General features: G+C 42.2%; 1 protein-coding gene across 3 annotated transcripts in view; it reads left to right on the top strand.

The window, feature by feature from the left end:
* Positions 1 to 14221, top strand: part of LOC135415860 (deubiquitinase DESI2-like) — a 79490-nt gene that overhangs the window by 40814 nt on the left and 24455 nt on the right. The window contains exon 1 of one of the 3 annotated variants that reach the window (XM_064658275.1): positions 10491 to 13287. The exons of the other annotated variants lie outside the window; for them this stretch is intronic. Within the exon in view, the coding sequence (XP_064514345.1) occupies positions 13285 to 13287 (3 nt within the window). The 5' untranslated portion in view covers positions 10491 to 13284. Of the gene's footprint in view, positions 1 to 10490; positions 13288 to 14221 lie in introns of those variants that run through there. 3 annotated transcript variants of the gene reach the window in all.

Below are 14221 nucleotides of genomic sequence, written 5' to 3' on the forward strand. Positions count from 1 at the left end.
TTGCTTCAACCATCTTCCAAAAGCTCATTTGTGACATGAAGCATGTTATTCTCCATCCCATCTCTCTGCTAAACCTGGTTGGCGTTCTTTCTCTTAGGAAGTGTTTTTCTTCAGAATTGGCATCAACACAGAAATTCAGCATCAGGCCGGTCTTGCTCATCTATTGTGTATTGCTGTTTGATCAAATGGATAAAACGGAGCATGTGACTCGTTAGGACTGAGTTGGAAGGGAAAGCAAAGAAGGTATCTGCAAACATGGATGCACAAACCACAATGGTATTAGTGCTCAAGTGAGGCAGAAACCATGGCTACACAATTGTACAAAATAGGAATGAAGCTCATGTCACACTAGGTGGTCTTTTTTTACAAAGAGAGAGGAAAAAAGACGCATTGGTGGCTAGTATTTCTCTATTCAGCACTGTTTTCATGCTTGGTTACCTGAATGTTGCTGCTGCTGCAGGGTAGCAAACCAAGCTGTGTATTTACTCTCATTGTTCACAATGTACAAATACACCTTGGAGGATAAAGTAAGCTGAGAGTTAAAATATTTGCATCCTCTGTAGTTTACTTGTTGAAGAAGGTTCTCTTCTGAGCAGACTATTGCCACAGAAAGCAAAGGCATTCAGCAGCACAGCTGTGCAAGTGACTATATTTTGGGAGAGGACGATTAGGAGAAAATTGTTCCTATAAGGAGTTTTGCCAAGGACCAATCTACAGTGCTGCACCTTTGGTGCCATACTGGGCTTGTTTCTAGGCTTGGTTACTAAAATAGCATATGTGAAAGGAGGCTGATTGCCAGTCTACCCATGGTTGGCTTTGTACACACTCTTGGGCATGTTTGCTTATTGCTAGCAAGCCACCTGAGGGAAACCAGAGAGTTTGCTGTTCTCTAAGGCTTCGTTATATATATACAGACTGTATTTATGCTTGCACATGTGATTCACAAGCAAATATGTCCTATTTGCTTGTGCAAGTTTTATCCATGTTCTCCTGTGGAAGGAGGTAATGCTCTCCTGCCTTCAGCATGCTGGTGTTTGTCTTGTCCTTCTGTGAATGTTTTATTTGCGATACCAACTATGAGCCTCAATCATGAACTGGGATTCCACCATGAAGACACTTTATAAATGGGAACCAAAGAAAGAGTTCTGACTCCAAAGAGATTATGAGCTACTTTACATCTAGATCTGATAGGAAGCATGCAAAGAGTCTGGCTTATGGGCTCTATCTGGTGACACTAACACCTCCCAAGATGAGCTCTCCCAGTCATGCAAGCATTCCTTTGGTCATGATGACTAGTTTAATACTGACTATTTTGGGGTTTTTATCCCTTTTTGGTCTCTTCCAGCATGAGAGGCTAAGCAAGATTATTGTGGTGCTAAAAGGAAGCACAGTAAAATGAATTATATAAATCCTACTGAACTCATATTTTATAGAGTAAATGGAACTTTCACATAAGATGAAATATATCAGGCTGGGCTGCTGATCTTATTTGTTTGATGAATCTATTTACCTCTTGCATGCATCCATCTAACTCAAGAGAAGGCAGATACATGGAGTGGGAACTGAATGGTCTCAGACCTATCCATTCATCACTTGCATGATGCATTGCTTTCATGGCTAGAGTGTCAAGATTACTTCCCTGTTATACAGGAATACAAATCTTTCTTTTCTCTTGGTTTACTGGATAATTAGCTTAATTTATAGCTTTATGACCACTTGTATTCCCTAGCTTGCATCTGTGAACTTAGAGAAAAGCAGCTCAGGAGAACTGAAATCCCCATCTGTCCCCCTTCATGTCTTGTGTGAGTTGTGTCCATATCTAAGCTAAGCCCAACTGTACGGGGTTTTGCCCTTGTTCTCCTGCCCTTTGGATCTGGAAAGAGTGTGGTGATTTTTTTAGTTCTTTGGTTGTGTGGGAAACATTTTTGGGTCAATATGGAATATGGGTTATGTACAGTGTCCTATTAAGAGCATGGGCTCTTTTTTCAGGTACTAATCAAAATGGGTGTGTGCTTGGAGCGTGCTTCTTCACTCCTAGAAATGAGTTACAATCTGCTTTTAAAAAAGGTGGTGGGATATTGTTGGCTAATGCTGAATAAGGCTTTGTTTTTCTACAATAGATATCTGGGCATCTAGAAGCTTCTTACAAGGGCCAATCTAGGGAGATAGTTTAATCTGAGAGCAGATGTCTTTGATATTAGAGTATGTTGTGAGCTAGATGAGACATTACAGTGCTTACCTCTTTTCTTACATCACAGTTCAGCCTGGCCACAGTTGAGGTTAGATGTCTGCTCTGCATGCTGGAGAGTTTTTTGGCAGCTCTCTGAAGAATCTGGCAGACAAAACCATTTGCACACCATGGTAAAAATATACAACCCTTTCTCTTTTCACTAAAATAAATAGGATCCAAGATGTAGTTGCAGTATCTAATGGATTTTTATAGAAAGAAATGCAAATGGAGGTGGGGGGGGAAGGGGAAGAGAGGAATATTCCCAGGGAAACCTGCTACATAAGGCAAAATCTTCTCCTTGGTTTTACTGAAGTATCCTTATCTTCCCTCTTCCCCTTCAGTCCTTGATCTTATTGGGTGCATTTCAGATGTGGAGATACCATAAGATGCAAGTCCACGAAGGAAGCAGTTGTCTTAATCACTGGGGTCATTTCAGGTCTGTTTCTACATGTATACAACACACAGCAGACTAGCACAGAAGATTTGCTTTAGCACAAGTGTAAAATTATTATTGTGCCCAGCAGAAAGGAAATATTTAGGGCATCCTGAACACTAGTCTAACTCATGCTGTGCTGTTTAAGAGGTGGGGGCAAGGAGAAGAAAGAAAGAGAGGATAACTTAGTGTTTTCTGAAGAATCTTCACTGGCATGTTTGTGCCTCTCCTTTTGCAATGGTGTGTGTGTGACTCTTGGGAGAAGCAAGCACAGAGGCTGTCCCTTTGAAGAGACAAATATCTGCACTTTAATCTGAAATTATTTTCACCCAGAACAGTATCTTCATAGTACTAAACACTGATGATTTGTTGCCAGGCACTGCTGCTAACAGCCATCTCTGTCTTTCAGTAAGGGATGGCTATTAAATGCTTTTAGAGCTGCACATCAAACCTGCTCATTAAATAAAGACAGAGGAAATCCTTGGAAAAAAACACCATAAAATCCCTGTTGCCCCCAGACAAACCAAAGCAGAGCACATTACATCAGAGTTGTTAAGATATTCCCACAGCTTTTTAATTTTTTTTGTCAGCCATAGTGGCATGCTGCATGTATTAATCACTCTGTTGCATCTTCATTTGGGGGGGGGAGTAACCTTACAGCACTTTGTCAGCATCAAGTAGGTAAATGTCCACAATAGAAAATGGTTACTCATTTCCAAAACTATTAATATTTAGTATCTTCGGTCATTTTAAACAGTGCTATAATCGCTCAGCATAGAAGCCCTTGGATCATAGGTTATAAACAAGTTTCTGTCTGAACTTCCCTGATTGCTGTTTCTGTATCAGTTTTATGCTTTGTAGAAGATTCCAAAAACCAAATTTGGCATTGGACTAGATTATAGAGCTACCCCTTTTTGAGACAGTTCCCTTCTAAAGGAGATGTTCCTTGCTCTACTATTTTTTTCTTTCCTTCTTCAGACCAGCAGAAACTGTAGTTTTGAGGGAAGATATATTTGAATCTCCATGACACGACAGCATTTTATCATTGCTATATTAAAGTTCCTTACTTTCTGTTTATCCCTTAAATCTAATCTGGAGATATCACTGCAATGCGATTCTTCAGTAGCTGTGCTGGAACAGCAGAGAGAGAGTGTACAATTATGGCAAAAATGCACACATATCCTTTTACTTGTAGGAAAAGATAATGCAGAGAGATGAGACACTGTATGAAATTGGCACTATATTTGAAGGCATGGCCCCTGGAATCTCTCCAGGAAAATAAATCTCAGCTCACATTGTGAAAGGGTTTCCCCCATCTATGCTGCAGAATAGATTCCCTTCTCAGAAGCTTAGAGATAAATATTGATTTTTTTGCAATAGCAAACTAATGTTAGTGGCACACAGTCAATTTCTGTCATGGGCACTATGAGGTATTTTGAACACCACCAAAGCCAGCATGGAGTACAGATTCCTTAGGTGCAAACAGCCCAATTCTTTTCTGATCTGCTGTTGGCTCACGGGACAGGCACAACTGTTTTTGGCAAGTGAATGGGAATGATACAACATATAATTTTGACCTTACATAGCCCTTGCAGGGAGAAGAGATCTGGAGAGTATTACATTCTTTTTTTATTTTTCTGTAAGGATCCAGATTTAACTCCTGTCTATGTGGTTGGTGCTAATGCTGCCATTAGGAACCCCTAGGCCCCTAAGGCCTAAGTTTGTGGACTTCGAGCAGCACACAATGTGTTTGAAAGGAGAGCTGGGATCTCCATCTCTGTCTGAGATCCTTTCTATCTAAGTATCTGAGTATGGAGCTCACACTGGAGTGGAGTAGGAAGGTCTTCTGTTCAGATTTCTGATAATGATGGTGTTAAACACTTTAGGGTATATGGGGATTTGAAGAAGAATTTGGAGGATCACAGTTTTGAATTTGAATCTAGTATCCTGCTGATGAAATTTTAGTTTTGAACTAGTGTGGAGTAAATCTGGAGTATGTCCATAGCAGATCAGGGAATATGAACCTCCCAAAGTCCTTGTTTGACATCCTAGCTATGGGACTATGCTTCATCAGTTTTTCTATAGATGTTCAAATATGCTTTCACCTCTTGCTGGAACATAACATCTTTTCTCTCCTTTCTTTTGGGCAGTAAATTTATTTCTTTTAACGTCTGTGTGCCTCATTTTATTTTTTTCTACTGAAGATGTCAACTTTTGTCTAACAAATGTAACCCTGCCAGCCTGCAGATTCCTTTGAAGTTGTTTGCTGTCTCCCTTGGGTCTCTACACAACAGGTTGAAAACAATATGTTATTGTGCTTTGCATTAATGGAATGGAACAAAAGGAACTATTTATTCCGTTGCCTGTGGTGTTCATGGTCCTTCTGTGATATCATAAAGGGACTTCTTATCCCTTTCTGACGGCTGTAGTTGCAATTACTTTGTTGTTACCTCAGTCTTCTCCAGGTAGTTATCCACATAGAAACTTGGCAGAAGTCAGAAGGTGTTTTAACCAGTTTTTTATACTTTCTTGGTATAAAGAGAGATGTTTCTGCCTCGTGTATCTAGGAGGCTGTTGTCCTTGGTGAAAGCATTAATGAACTGGATTGCAATGCAAATATGGGTATTCCTTCCACTTGGCAGTCATCTCTGAGAGTTTTCCTCCCCACTCCTACCTTAGCACAGTATGCCTTCAGACAGTATCCCTGTTATGATCCAGTTATTAAAATTATTAGAGATGCCTCTGCTTGAATTAAGGTGCAAAAGTCAATAGTATGGGTTTTATTTAACAGTAAATGTGAGGCAGAGAGAGAGAGAGAGAGAGAGAGAGAGAGAGAGAGAGAGAAAGAAACAGGAAAAAGGAGGGGTGGGGAAGGAAGAGAGTTACAGAGAGATTAAATAGAAAATATATCACCACTGTGGAACCGCATGGAGTCCCATAGGTCCTCTTCTGGTCTTCCTGGTGGTGAGGGTCCCGCAAAACATAGAGTCCAGTGGATTAATATACATTCAGGAGCTGCCCAGGCACCTCCCCTGGGAGGGGGAAGTTTTTCAGTCTCTTGATACAGACTACGGATTTGTTGCCTTGGATCATGTGCAGTCCTCTGGTGGTAGAAGGCCTCAGGAATGAGTCTGAGGGGCGCTTTGGGGGTCTTTGATGGTTTATGACCCTTCTCAGCTGCCTCTCACATGAATGTCCTGTGTGTATGTGGTCTTCCAGGAGGTCAGGGATTACTCTTTCTGTTTTGTGTGGAGAGATTTTACCATCACACACCCAAAACCCTTCTCCTCCTTCAGCTAGGGCTGATTCTTAGCACAGCTGCTGAGTTTGTCTTTCTTTGTGGATAAACTTCTTCCCTGAGGCTTGTTTACTTCTCATAGGCCTGAAATAATTGGACAATAGTCTTATCTCAAGTTCTGGTCACAGTCCAAATTCCAGTTAGGAGGCATATTCAGGATGGGGGGGTGAGGGGGTGTGCTTCAGTGGTTCTTTGCAGTTTGACAAAAAGTCTTTCTATGATTTTGGCAATGTTTAAGACAATAACAACATTTCAGTTCATCACAATCACTTAAGGAGATGTTCCTGCCAAAAGAAAGTTGAAAGTGGCCTGTGTGCAGCTGGTCAAAATTTTCAATGTCGTGTGTCTGATGAGGGGGGCTTTATTGTTAGTCTATTGCATCCCTTCAGAATGGTGACAGCCTGGAAATTTTGGAGATGATCCTCCCTTTTCCTACCACTTGCCAAGAGGATATCTAGAGTGATATGTAGACTGGAGTGCATTTTCAAAGGATGCATTGAATGTCTCTTTTCTCTCTGTAATGCTGGACATCAGGATGGGGCTTGTCTTTTCTTTGGAGAGAAAGACTGGTAGAGGTCCACAGAAGACAGCAAAGTATCCTTACCAACAAGGAAAAAGACATGTTAATGTTTCTTGATCTGAGCAGGACCTAGCCACAGCATTACTCCTCATCTGAGAAATCATTTAACAGGCTTATTCATTATTACAGTTCTAAGTTACATCCTTTCTACAAAATGAAGGACAGAGAGCCCTGAGGCCATATTGCTGACCCTACCATTTTATGTCAGGGTCAAGGCAGTTCCAGAGCCAAAGCATCTGCACTGTGCTTCAGATACCTCCTGGTAAACCAAGCTGTAGGGTATTTATCTCCCTATGGTTTGGTTTGTTTTTTTTTCAAATCACCTGAATCCTCTTTGGTGGAAAGCCTACTTCTTGACACACGTAAGCCTGGGCTGAGGGCTGACAATGCAGATAGGTGTGCTGAGTCTGAAATATGCTCAGCTGAGATGTTAGCAGCCTCACTGACATCAGCAGAGGAAAACATTTCGTACCATTCAATACTGTGTCATGCACAGGCACACTAAGGCTTTCTCGATATCTGGCTGTCAGTCATACCAAAGTTTTCTTGTTCTTTTTTGCTGCCAGCAAACTTCTAAGCACTTCGTCAAAGTCCCTCCTCTTTTTAAGCTGAGTATGTTGCTCTTACTTGAGTCTTTTGTATTGTTCTTAAGAAGTCTTCTCCCATAATTCATGTCAGCCCTTCAAATGTTTGCAAATTTGTCATCTGCAGTCATGGCTTTGCCAAGCTATTAGCTCTTCTGAATTAATTCTTTTATGTCAATCTCTTCATTTCCCTGATCATTTTGCTGCTGTTCTTTCTGCATACCTCTCAATTTGTCATCGTGAATGCATCTAAGGCAAAGGTATTATCCTTTCCTAAGTTTCTAACACATGTGAGTTTCTCAGGTACATTCCACGAGGTTTCTCAGGTACATTTCAGTGTAAACCTGCAACGGACGTGCTTTTTTCTGCCTCTGTATACTTGAGATTAAGACTGTACGTGAAAGTTGTAAAAATTAAGGAGATACAGCATGTGAAGTGGTGTGCAATAGCACGGATAGTCCTTCTGCAGGGCTGCTTATGAGACCACTGTGTGTGACAGGCTCTTGGGACTGGCACATGCTCCAGCAACTCCCCCTCAGTGATTTCTGTTTGATGTCCCCAGTCCTACCCTGGCCCCTTCAGCTGAATCCTTCAGGCACAGTCAGTAATGAGGTTAAGGGAAGCAGGTGGAGGTTGGGAAAATGTCGTATTCCTTCTTCTATGCTGTAAACAGTTTACTATAAATACCATGTTGTGTGCACAGACAGCCAAGATGGGCCATTAGTTGTGACTGATGTGACAAACTCTTGGGATGATGGATTCGCTTTGCTGGTTTTTTGTGAACCTTCAAACAGAAGAGACAGGGATGGTCATTCTGCAGGGACAGAAAACAGTTGTTTAATTTAGCCAGCTAGTTGTCCTATGTCATTATTGGTAAGACAGGTTCCCATTCAAGTGGCAAAACATAAGTTGGATGAGTGTTCACTGTCCTCAACAAGAGTTAACAGTGGTAAATGTGTAAACTTCCTCACACATGTAGCTGCAGAAAGGAAGCTCTGCTCAGGACAATGCCTGCCACTAGTGTAACAAGGTAGAAAGTGGAACAGTAATGGAGAGAGCAGAAAATTGTAAGAGACTTGAAGTAATACCAGTATATTGAGCCAGAACTATGCCTGCCCATTTATAGAATAAGGCTGTAAGTGGAAACACTGGAGGTATCTCAATCTCACAGCTAAATCTTGTTTGTGATTTTTAATTTAAAAGATTCTGAGTACACCCAGAAGTTAACTGCTGAAATGCTTACTGTTTCCTTTCCACAGCGTGATTAATACTTTCTTCTGTCCTGCTATTCTTCCAGTAAAATCGCATTGCGTCACAACATTGAAGCATAAGTAGATTTCCAATCTCTCTCAGCAGCAGCATCAGTTTTTAATCCGCATACAGCATTTTAGAAGCCTCTGAAATAAGCTCTTTATGCTTCATGATTGTAAAGATTTTAGTGTTGGCTTGTGCATCAGGCAATTCAGAAGCATATTATAATGTCTGAAAAGCCACAGTAAACTCTAAAGAAATTCCTTTCTGAAAAGACAGCTAAGGAATGTATTTGGTCCAACCTGAGAGGAAAAGGGCAGAACCTGGCTGAAGTAGAAGAGCTGCTGAGAGAGAGTTGGTTGTCACAGAGTCCCACAGAGGGTTGGCCTGTCATTCCTTTAAGGGGTGCAATTGAGCATCTTGCCTTGTTTCTCTTCTCTTAGAATCTGTGGGTTTGCATGAGAGAATATGTTTAGCAGTGTAAGTTTTAAGTATCAGGCTGTCATTTTGCAGGAAATTCCTGTTCTAAGAGAGTGTATTAACCTGAGGGATGGAGAACTGTCCTCGACAGAAGCTCCTTTTATTGAAAACACAGCAGAGAAGAGGCAGTTGCATGCCAAAGGATGCCTTGTCTTTTTCTTCTTTCTCTAATATGACTTTGCTCATTCTTCAGCCAGTTCTCCTGTCCCTGTCCAAGTGTGAAGTGGGGTCCTTGTGTGGGGTCCTTGTGTAGCCCTGTATCCTTGCTTCATCAGAGCTATGGCAAGCTCTCTGGCTGCACTGAAACTGCAGATTTCTCAGTACTTGAATGCTCTCCTGGAAGAAAACCTGTAGTTCCCAAGCTTTGATCAGTTCTGTCAGTTGGGTTATTTGCAAAAAGGCCAGTGCCTACACTCTGGGAACTGTTTTTCTTGAGACTTGAAAGTTATTGCCTATTGCAGCTGGAGGCTGAGCCTGTTTGTAAACATAGACCTGCTTACTGCAGTATTTTGTTTCTTTAACGCTGTCTGGCATTTTAGGTGAAAGTTAGCATACCTGACTAAAGCAGTACCTTTGGCTAGCTGGATTTGGAGTGACCTGATGGCCTGTCACACCCTGGTCCATGACTTGCAGATTGACAGCTTTTGACAACAGTGATGAGGACCTGACATAGGAGGTGATCCTTCAGGCAGGAAGAGTCATGTCCAGGGTGTGCTGGAGTGAGAACCTACCCAGGTAGTTTTTCCCAAGTATGAAGTACCAAAGACGGTGTTGTAAGTTTGTAGCTATTTGCTGAAATCAGATTTATTTAGCAACTACTGGTGGATTTTTTTTCTATATGTTCATACAGAGTGTAAGAAAGGATGGCCTAGCATCTATTCAGTAGTGGATGGATCAGGTGGAGTGGAATATCCCACCTATTGGGGTGATAAATATAATATTGCTTAGTGTGTTGGCTGCTCAGAGAAAATAATATCTGAGATACTCATGGAAATGATCTTGTCTCCAGAATTCAGGAAGCTGTTTAGTTAAATTGCTCAGCACATTGATGCAGGAAAGATTTTGATGATGCACCATGGAAAATAATAGTCTGAAGTAGGGAAGCAAAGAGAAAGTTAGTGACAGAAACTTCAATGTTATAGTATGATATTAATTGATGGTAGAAGTTAGTGGTTACATGGATGGGCCTCTCCTGCCTGGAAACCCATGTTTCTGGTAAGAGTCCCCAATAACTCCTGCTCTGAAAAGTCCCAGGATGATATAATCTACTAGTATCACATCATCTGCTTCTCCATCCTAGACCTAACAGAAGCATACCAGTATAATAAAGCTTTTTAGTTTCTTTCCTTTTTGGAAAGTTAGGGCATGGTTCAGTGTTCCAGTGAGACTTTCACTTTTACCTCTGTGTGATGGATAAATGAAGTGAATAACACAAGACCTGAATCAGAGTATCTCCCAGAATCTAAACCATCTCACCAGTTATTCTGATCTCTGAACCAAACCAACAGGAAATCAGAGAAGACTTGAATAAAATCTCAAAAATTTCAAATTCTGCTTCATCAGAGACCTTAATTAAAAGCTATTAACTGATACACTACAAACTGTAGATACAGAGGTAGATACAAACTCTACAAACAGAGATTCCTCTCTGAGTTTTAATTTTGAGTCCTGGGCTATCTGCTGCCTTTATGAAGCTATTACAGTCTGGTTAGCTTTCCTTCCTGCCTCTCTTGTGTACTGAGCAGTTCTCTGTCTCTGTTGAAGACGAAAATGAGACAGAATGCTCCAAGTCCCTCTGAGTAGGCTTTAGGGCATGATTTTCCAGGCAGTATGCAATGCAGACATGAATCATAACTCCCTTTAAGACACTATTGTATTCAATTCCCTGGGTCTTTTCATCTGACTGAACAGGCTGCAGATTTTTGTTTTTAATCTAAGCAATAACCAATTTACTCCAGAGATGAGTATTTGCTGATTGTTACTGCTGTTCTCATGCTCAGAATTGCAAACCCCTTGGAAAATGAGGCCAGCTTGTGCATGAGTGTACAAACCTGGTTTCAAATCTGGCTTGGATTCTCTCTTCCAGCTCAGCAAGTGACTGACATGTTCACTTTGGCATAGCTTCCTCCCGAGACAAGCCGTGGGCTGTGCCAAAGTGCTGTGAGGCGTTCACTGTGTGTTCAGTCACACACCGGAGGCAGACTCTACAGCACCCTAGAGACATGGGTGAGATGAGGACAGTACAGCCGTGATTCAGAGCTGCCTTGTACTTTGGTCTTGCTGTCAGTATCATATCAATAGAACCAAGATATAAATCAGACCCCACTTCAATTACACCCTTGTGTTACTGAAATTATTTGAAAGAAAGTACTAAATCAGAGTAGCTTCAGTTCAAATTTAGTTATAGCTGAGGTTGTTGCAATTCCATAATAGTTCATTAAAGGAATTAATACTGAAAAATACACCATTTAAATACAGAATTGTCCATGTGATGGTTGTAATCTTGCAACACCTGGCATCAGCCAGTGAAACATTCCTTTAACTCTGGTGGAGCCTCCTCATCACCTGTGCTTCCAGAGCTGTCCCGCAGCCTGGTTCTCTGCTCCTGGAGTTGGGCAGGGTGGATTCCAGGGGCTGAAGTTCTGTGCTGGGAACCAGGGTAGTTGAGGCATAGGGTGGGCTTGTGATCTGACAGTGCTCTGTAGCTATGAGGTGATCAGGTCTCAGCACATTACCCTAAGAAATACTCAATCAAGGAGAGGTTTTCAGAAGAAGAAAATGGTATAGCTGCAAGTGGCTTCCAGTTTAACTTTCTTGTTTGAAATATAAAGCATGATGCAGATGAGGCTCTGCAGATAGCCCTGATTTTGATAACTGGCAAGAGCATTTCTAATTTAAAAAGTCTTCCTTCTCTTCCTATTAGTTACCTCTCTAAGCAAAGCAGCTGGCGTGACCTGGGCATGTTTTGCTTGTATTGTTGCTGTGAGACAATAGCTCAGCCTGAGGGAAGAAGACAACCTACTTACCATATCATCTGGGAGTTGTTGCAGTAGGACTTGAGAAACCAGTGTTTCTCTGAAGAGAAACTCGCAGAGACTACCTGACACTATCTGAGGAGTTAACCCAGATAGTTAAAACTGCACCTTCAGTCAGTTTGCAGACCACACCAAGTTGAGCAGGAATGTTGATCTACTTGAGGGTAGGAAAGCTCTGCAGAGGGATCTGGACAGCCTGGATCGATGGGCTGAGGCGAATTTTATGAGGTGCAGTAAAGTGAAATGCTGGGTCCTGTAGCTGTGTCACAACCCAATGCAGCACTACAGGCTGGAGGCAGAGTGGCTGGAAAATTGCCCAGTGGAAAAGAACCCAGGGGTGTTGGTCAACAGCAGCCGAACATAAGCCAGCAGTGCCCAAGATGCCACGAAAACCAATGGCATCCTTGCTTGGATCAAAAATAGTGTGGCTGGCAGGACCAGGGAAGTAATTATTCCCCTGTACTTGGGTGCTGGTGAGGTGGCACATCAAATCCTGTGTTCAGTTTTGGGGTCCTCACTACAAAAAAGACATTGAGATGCTAGAGTGTGTCCAGAGAAGGGCAACAGAGTTGGTGAAGGGTCTGGAGCACAAGTCTTATGAGGAGAAGCTGAGGGAACTGGGATTGTTTATCCTGGAGAAAAGGAGGCTGAGGGGAGACATCATTGCTCTCTACAACTACCTGAAAGTAGGTTGTAGTGAGGTGAGGATCGTTCTCTTCTCCCAGGTAACAACTGACAGGACAAGAGGAAATGGCCTCAAGTTCTGTCAAGGGAGGTTTAGAATTTAGAATATATATAGAAAAATATCCTCACAGAAAGTGTTGTCAAGCATTGGAACAAGCTCACAAGGAAGTGGTGGAGTCACCATGGCTGGAAATATTAAAAAAATGTGTGGATATGCCACTTAAGGACACAGTTTAGTGGTGAACATGGTAGGGTGCCATGGCTGGACTTGATGATCTTAGAGGTATTTTCCAACCTTAATGATTCTATGATTCTACAAGATTTGGGAGATCAAAGAACTAAACCGAGAGTTATGTGTCCAGGGAAGACAGGCTTTTGTCCCTGTGGTAGTTTACTTTGGCTGAACGCCAGGTGTCCACCAAGGCTGCGCAGATCTCCCCCCCCAGAGGGAAAAGGGGAGATGAAAAAAAAAAGGTAAAACCCCAGGATTTACCAAGAAAGGCAGTTTTATATTTATATGGAGAAAAAGGAAAAAACTAATAACACTACAAACACATAGGCAAAGGAAACTAACAGTAAAATTCTACTTCCCACAGTAAGCGAAGTGCTCTTTCTCTTTCCTCCAAGGAGCAGCCGTCCTGCTGGATAGCTATCATGGAAGAGAGTGAGCTACTTCCTCCTCCCCTCTTTATATCTGAGCTGACGTAATATGGTATGGAATATCTTCTGAGTGAATATGAATCAGGTGACTTATCCTAGGTTTCCTCCCAGGAAAAGGAAATAAACCCACTACAGTCCCCTGGTGTCATATGTGGCCTCCACCTCTGTATCTTCTTCCCCAGTTAGAGTCGGGATGTTCCTGGTGCAGAGGACAGGGCAACATAGAACTGTGGAGAAGGGCAGTAGAAGGCAAGGGCACCTAAATACTAGGCCTGGTGTTCACCAGAGGGTTCACCGCTAACATGCTGTCCCAGCTGGCAGAGGTTGAGAGCTACCTGACCCAGCTCCAGTTTAATGCTCTGATGTATCCTAAAAAACAAGAGTTTGCATAATTCAAGTAAAGAGGTAAGTGGAGGTTACACAAGGTCTGCAGAGAGCAGTGGGCAGGGGTCCAGCTGGGGTCAGGTGGTTTGCCCTCCAGCAGCAATACATCATTTGTGATAAGAAAACTTGCAAAGAACAAGTAGCGTTACAGCATTTTCTGGAGGGAAATGGAACTGTACTCTGGCTGTACTGCCAGAGGCAAGCATTTTTGGGGACATGGTTTAAGGTATCAAGATTGGCTATACATTAACTCAAGCCTGGGACTATGCTTTTCATATCAAAGCTACTGTGTTTTTTCACAGTAGCAGTGGTCTTGCAGAAAACATTTTCAGGTGATTTACGGAACTACTGCAGTCATAAATACATAAGCAAGCAGTGTGAGTACAGTAGTTGGAGTATGCCAGACCTCTGGACACCTGACAGCAGAGGGGTTCTTACTCATACCATGGCAGGTCAGTGACACCAGACACAGGGAAGGTGCAGCTTACTCTGGCTCCACAAGAAGCTGCCCACCAGACCCAAAAGAGAACTTTAGTTTAATGAACCTGTCATGTCCTTGTACAGGAACAAGTGAACAACACTCACTTTCCTTGCAGTGCTTG

The sequence above is a fragment of the Pseudopipra pipra genome, chromosome 6 (assembly GCF_036250125.1).
Source record: "Pseudopipra pipra isolate bDixPip1 chromosome 6, bDixPip1.hap1, whole genome shotgun sequence".
Lineage (NCBI taxonomy): Eukaryota > Metazoa > Chordata > Aves > Passeriformes > Pipridae > Pseudopipra > Pseudopipra pipra.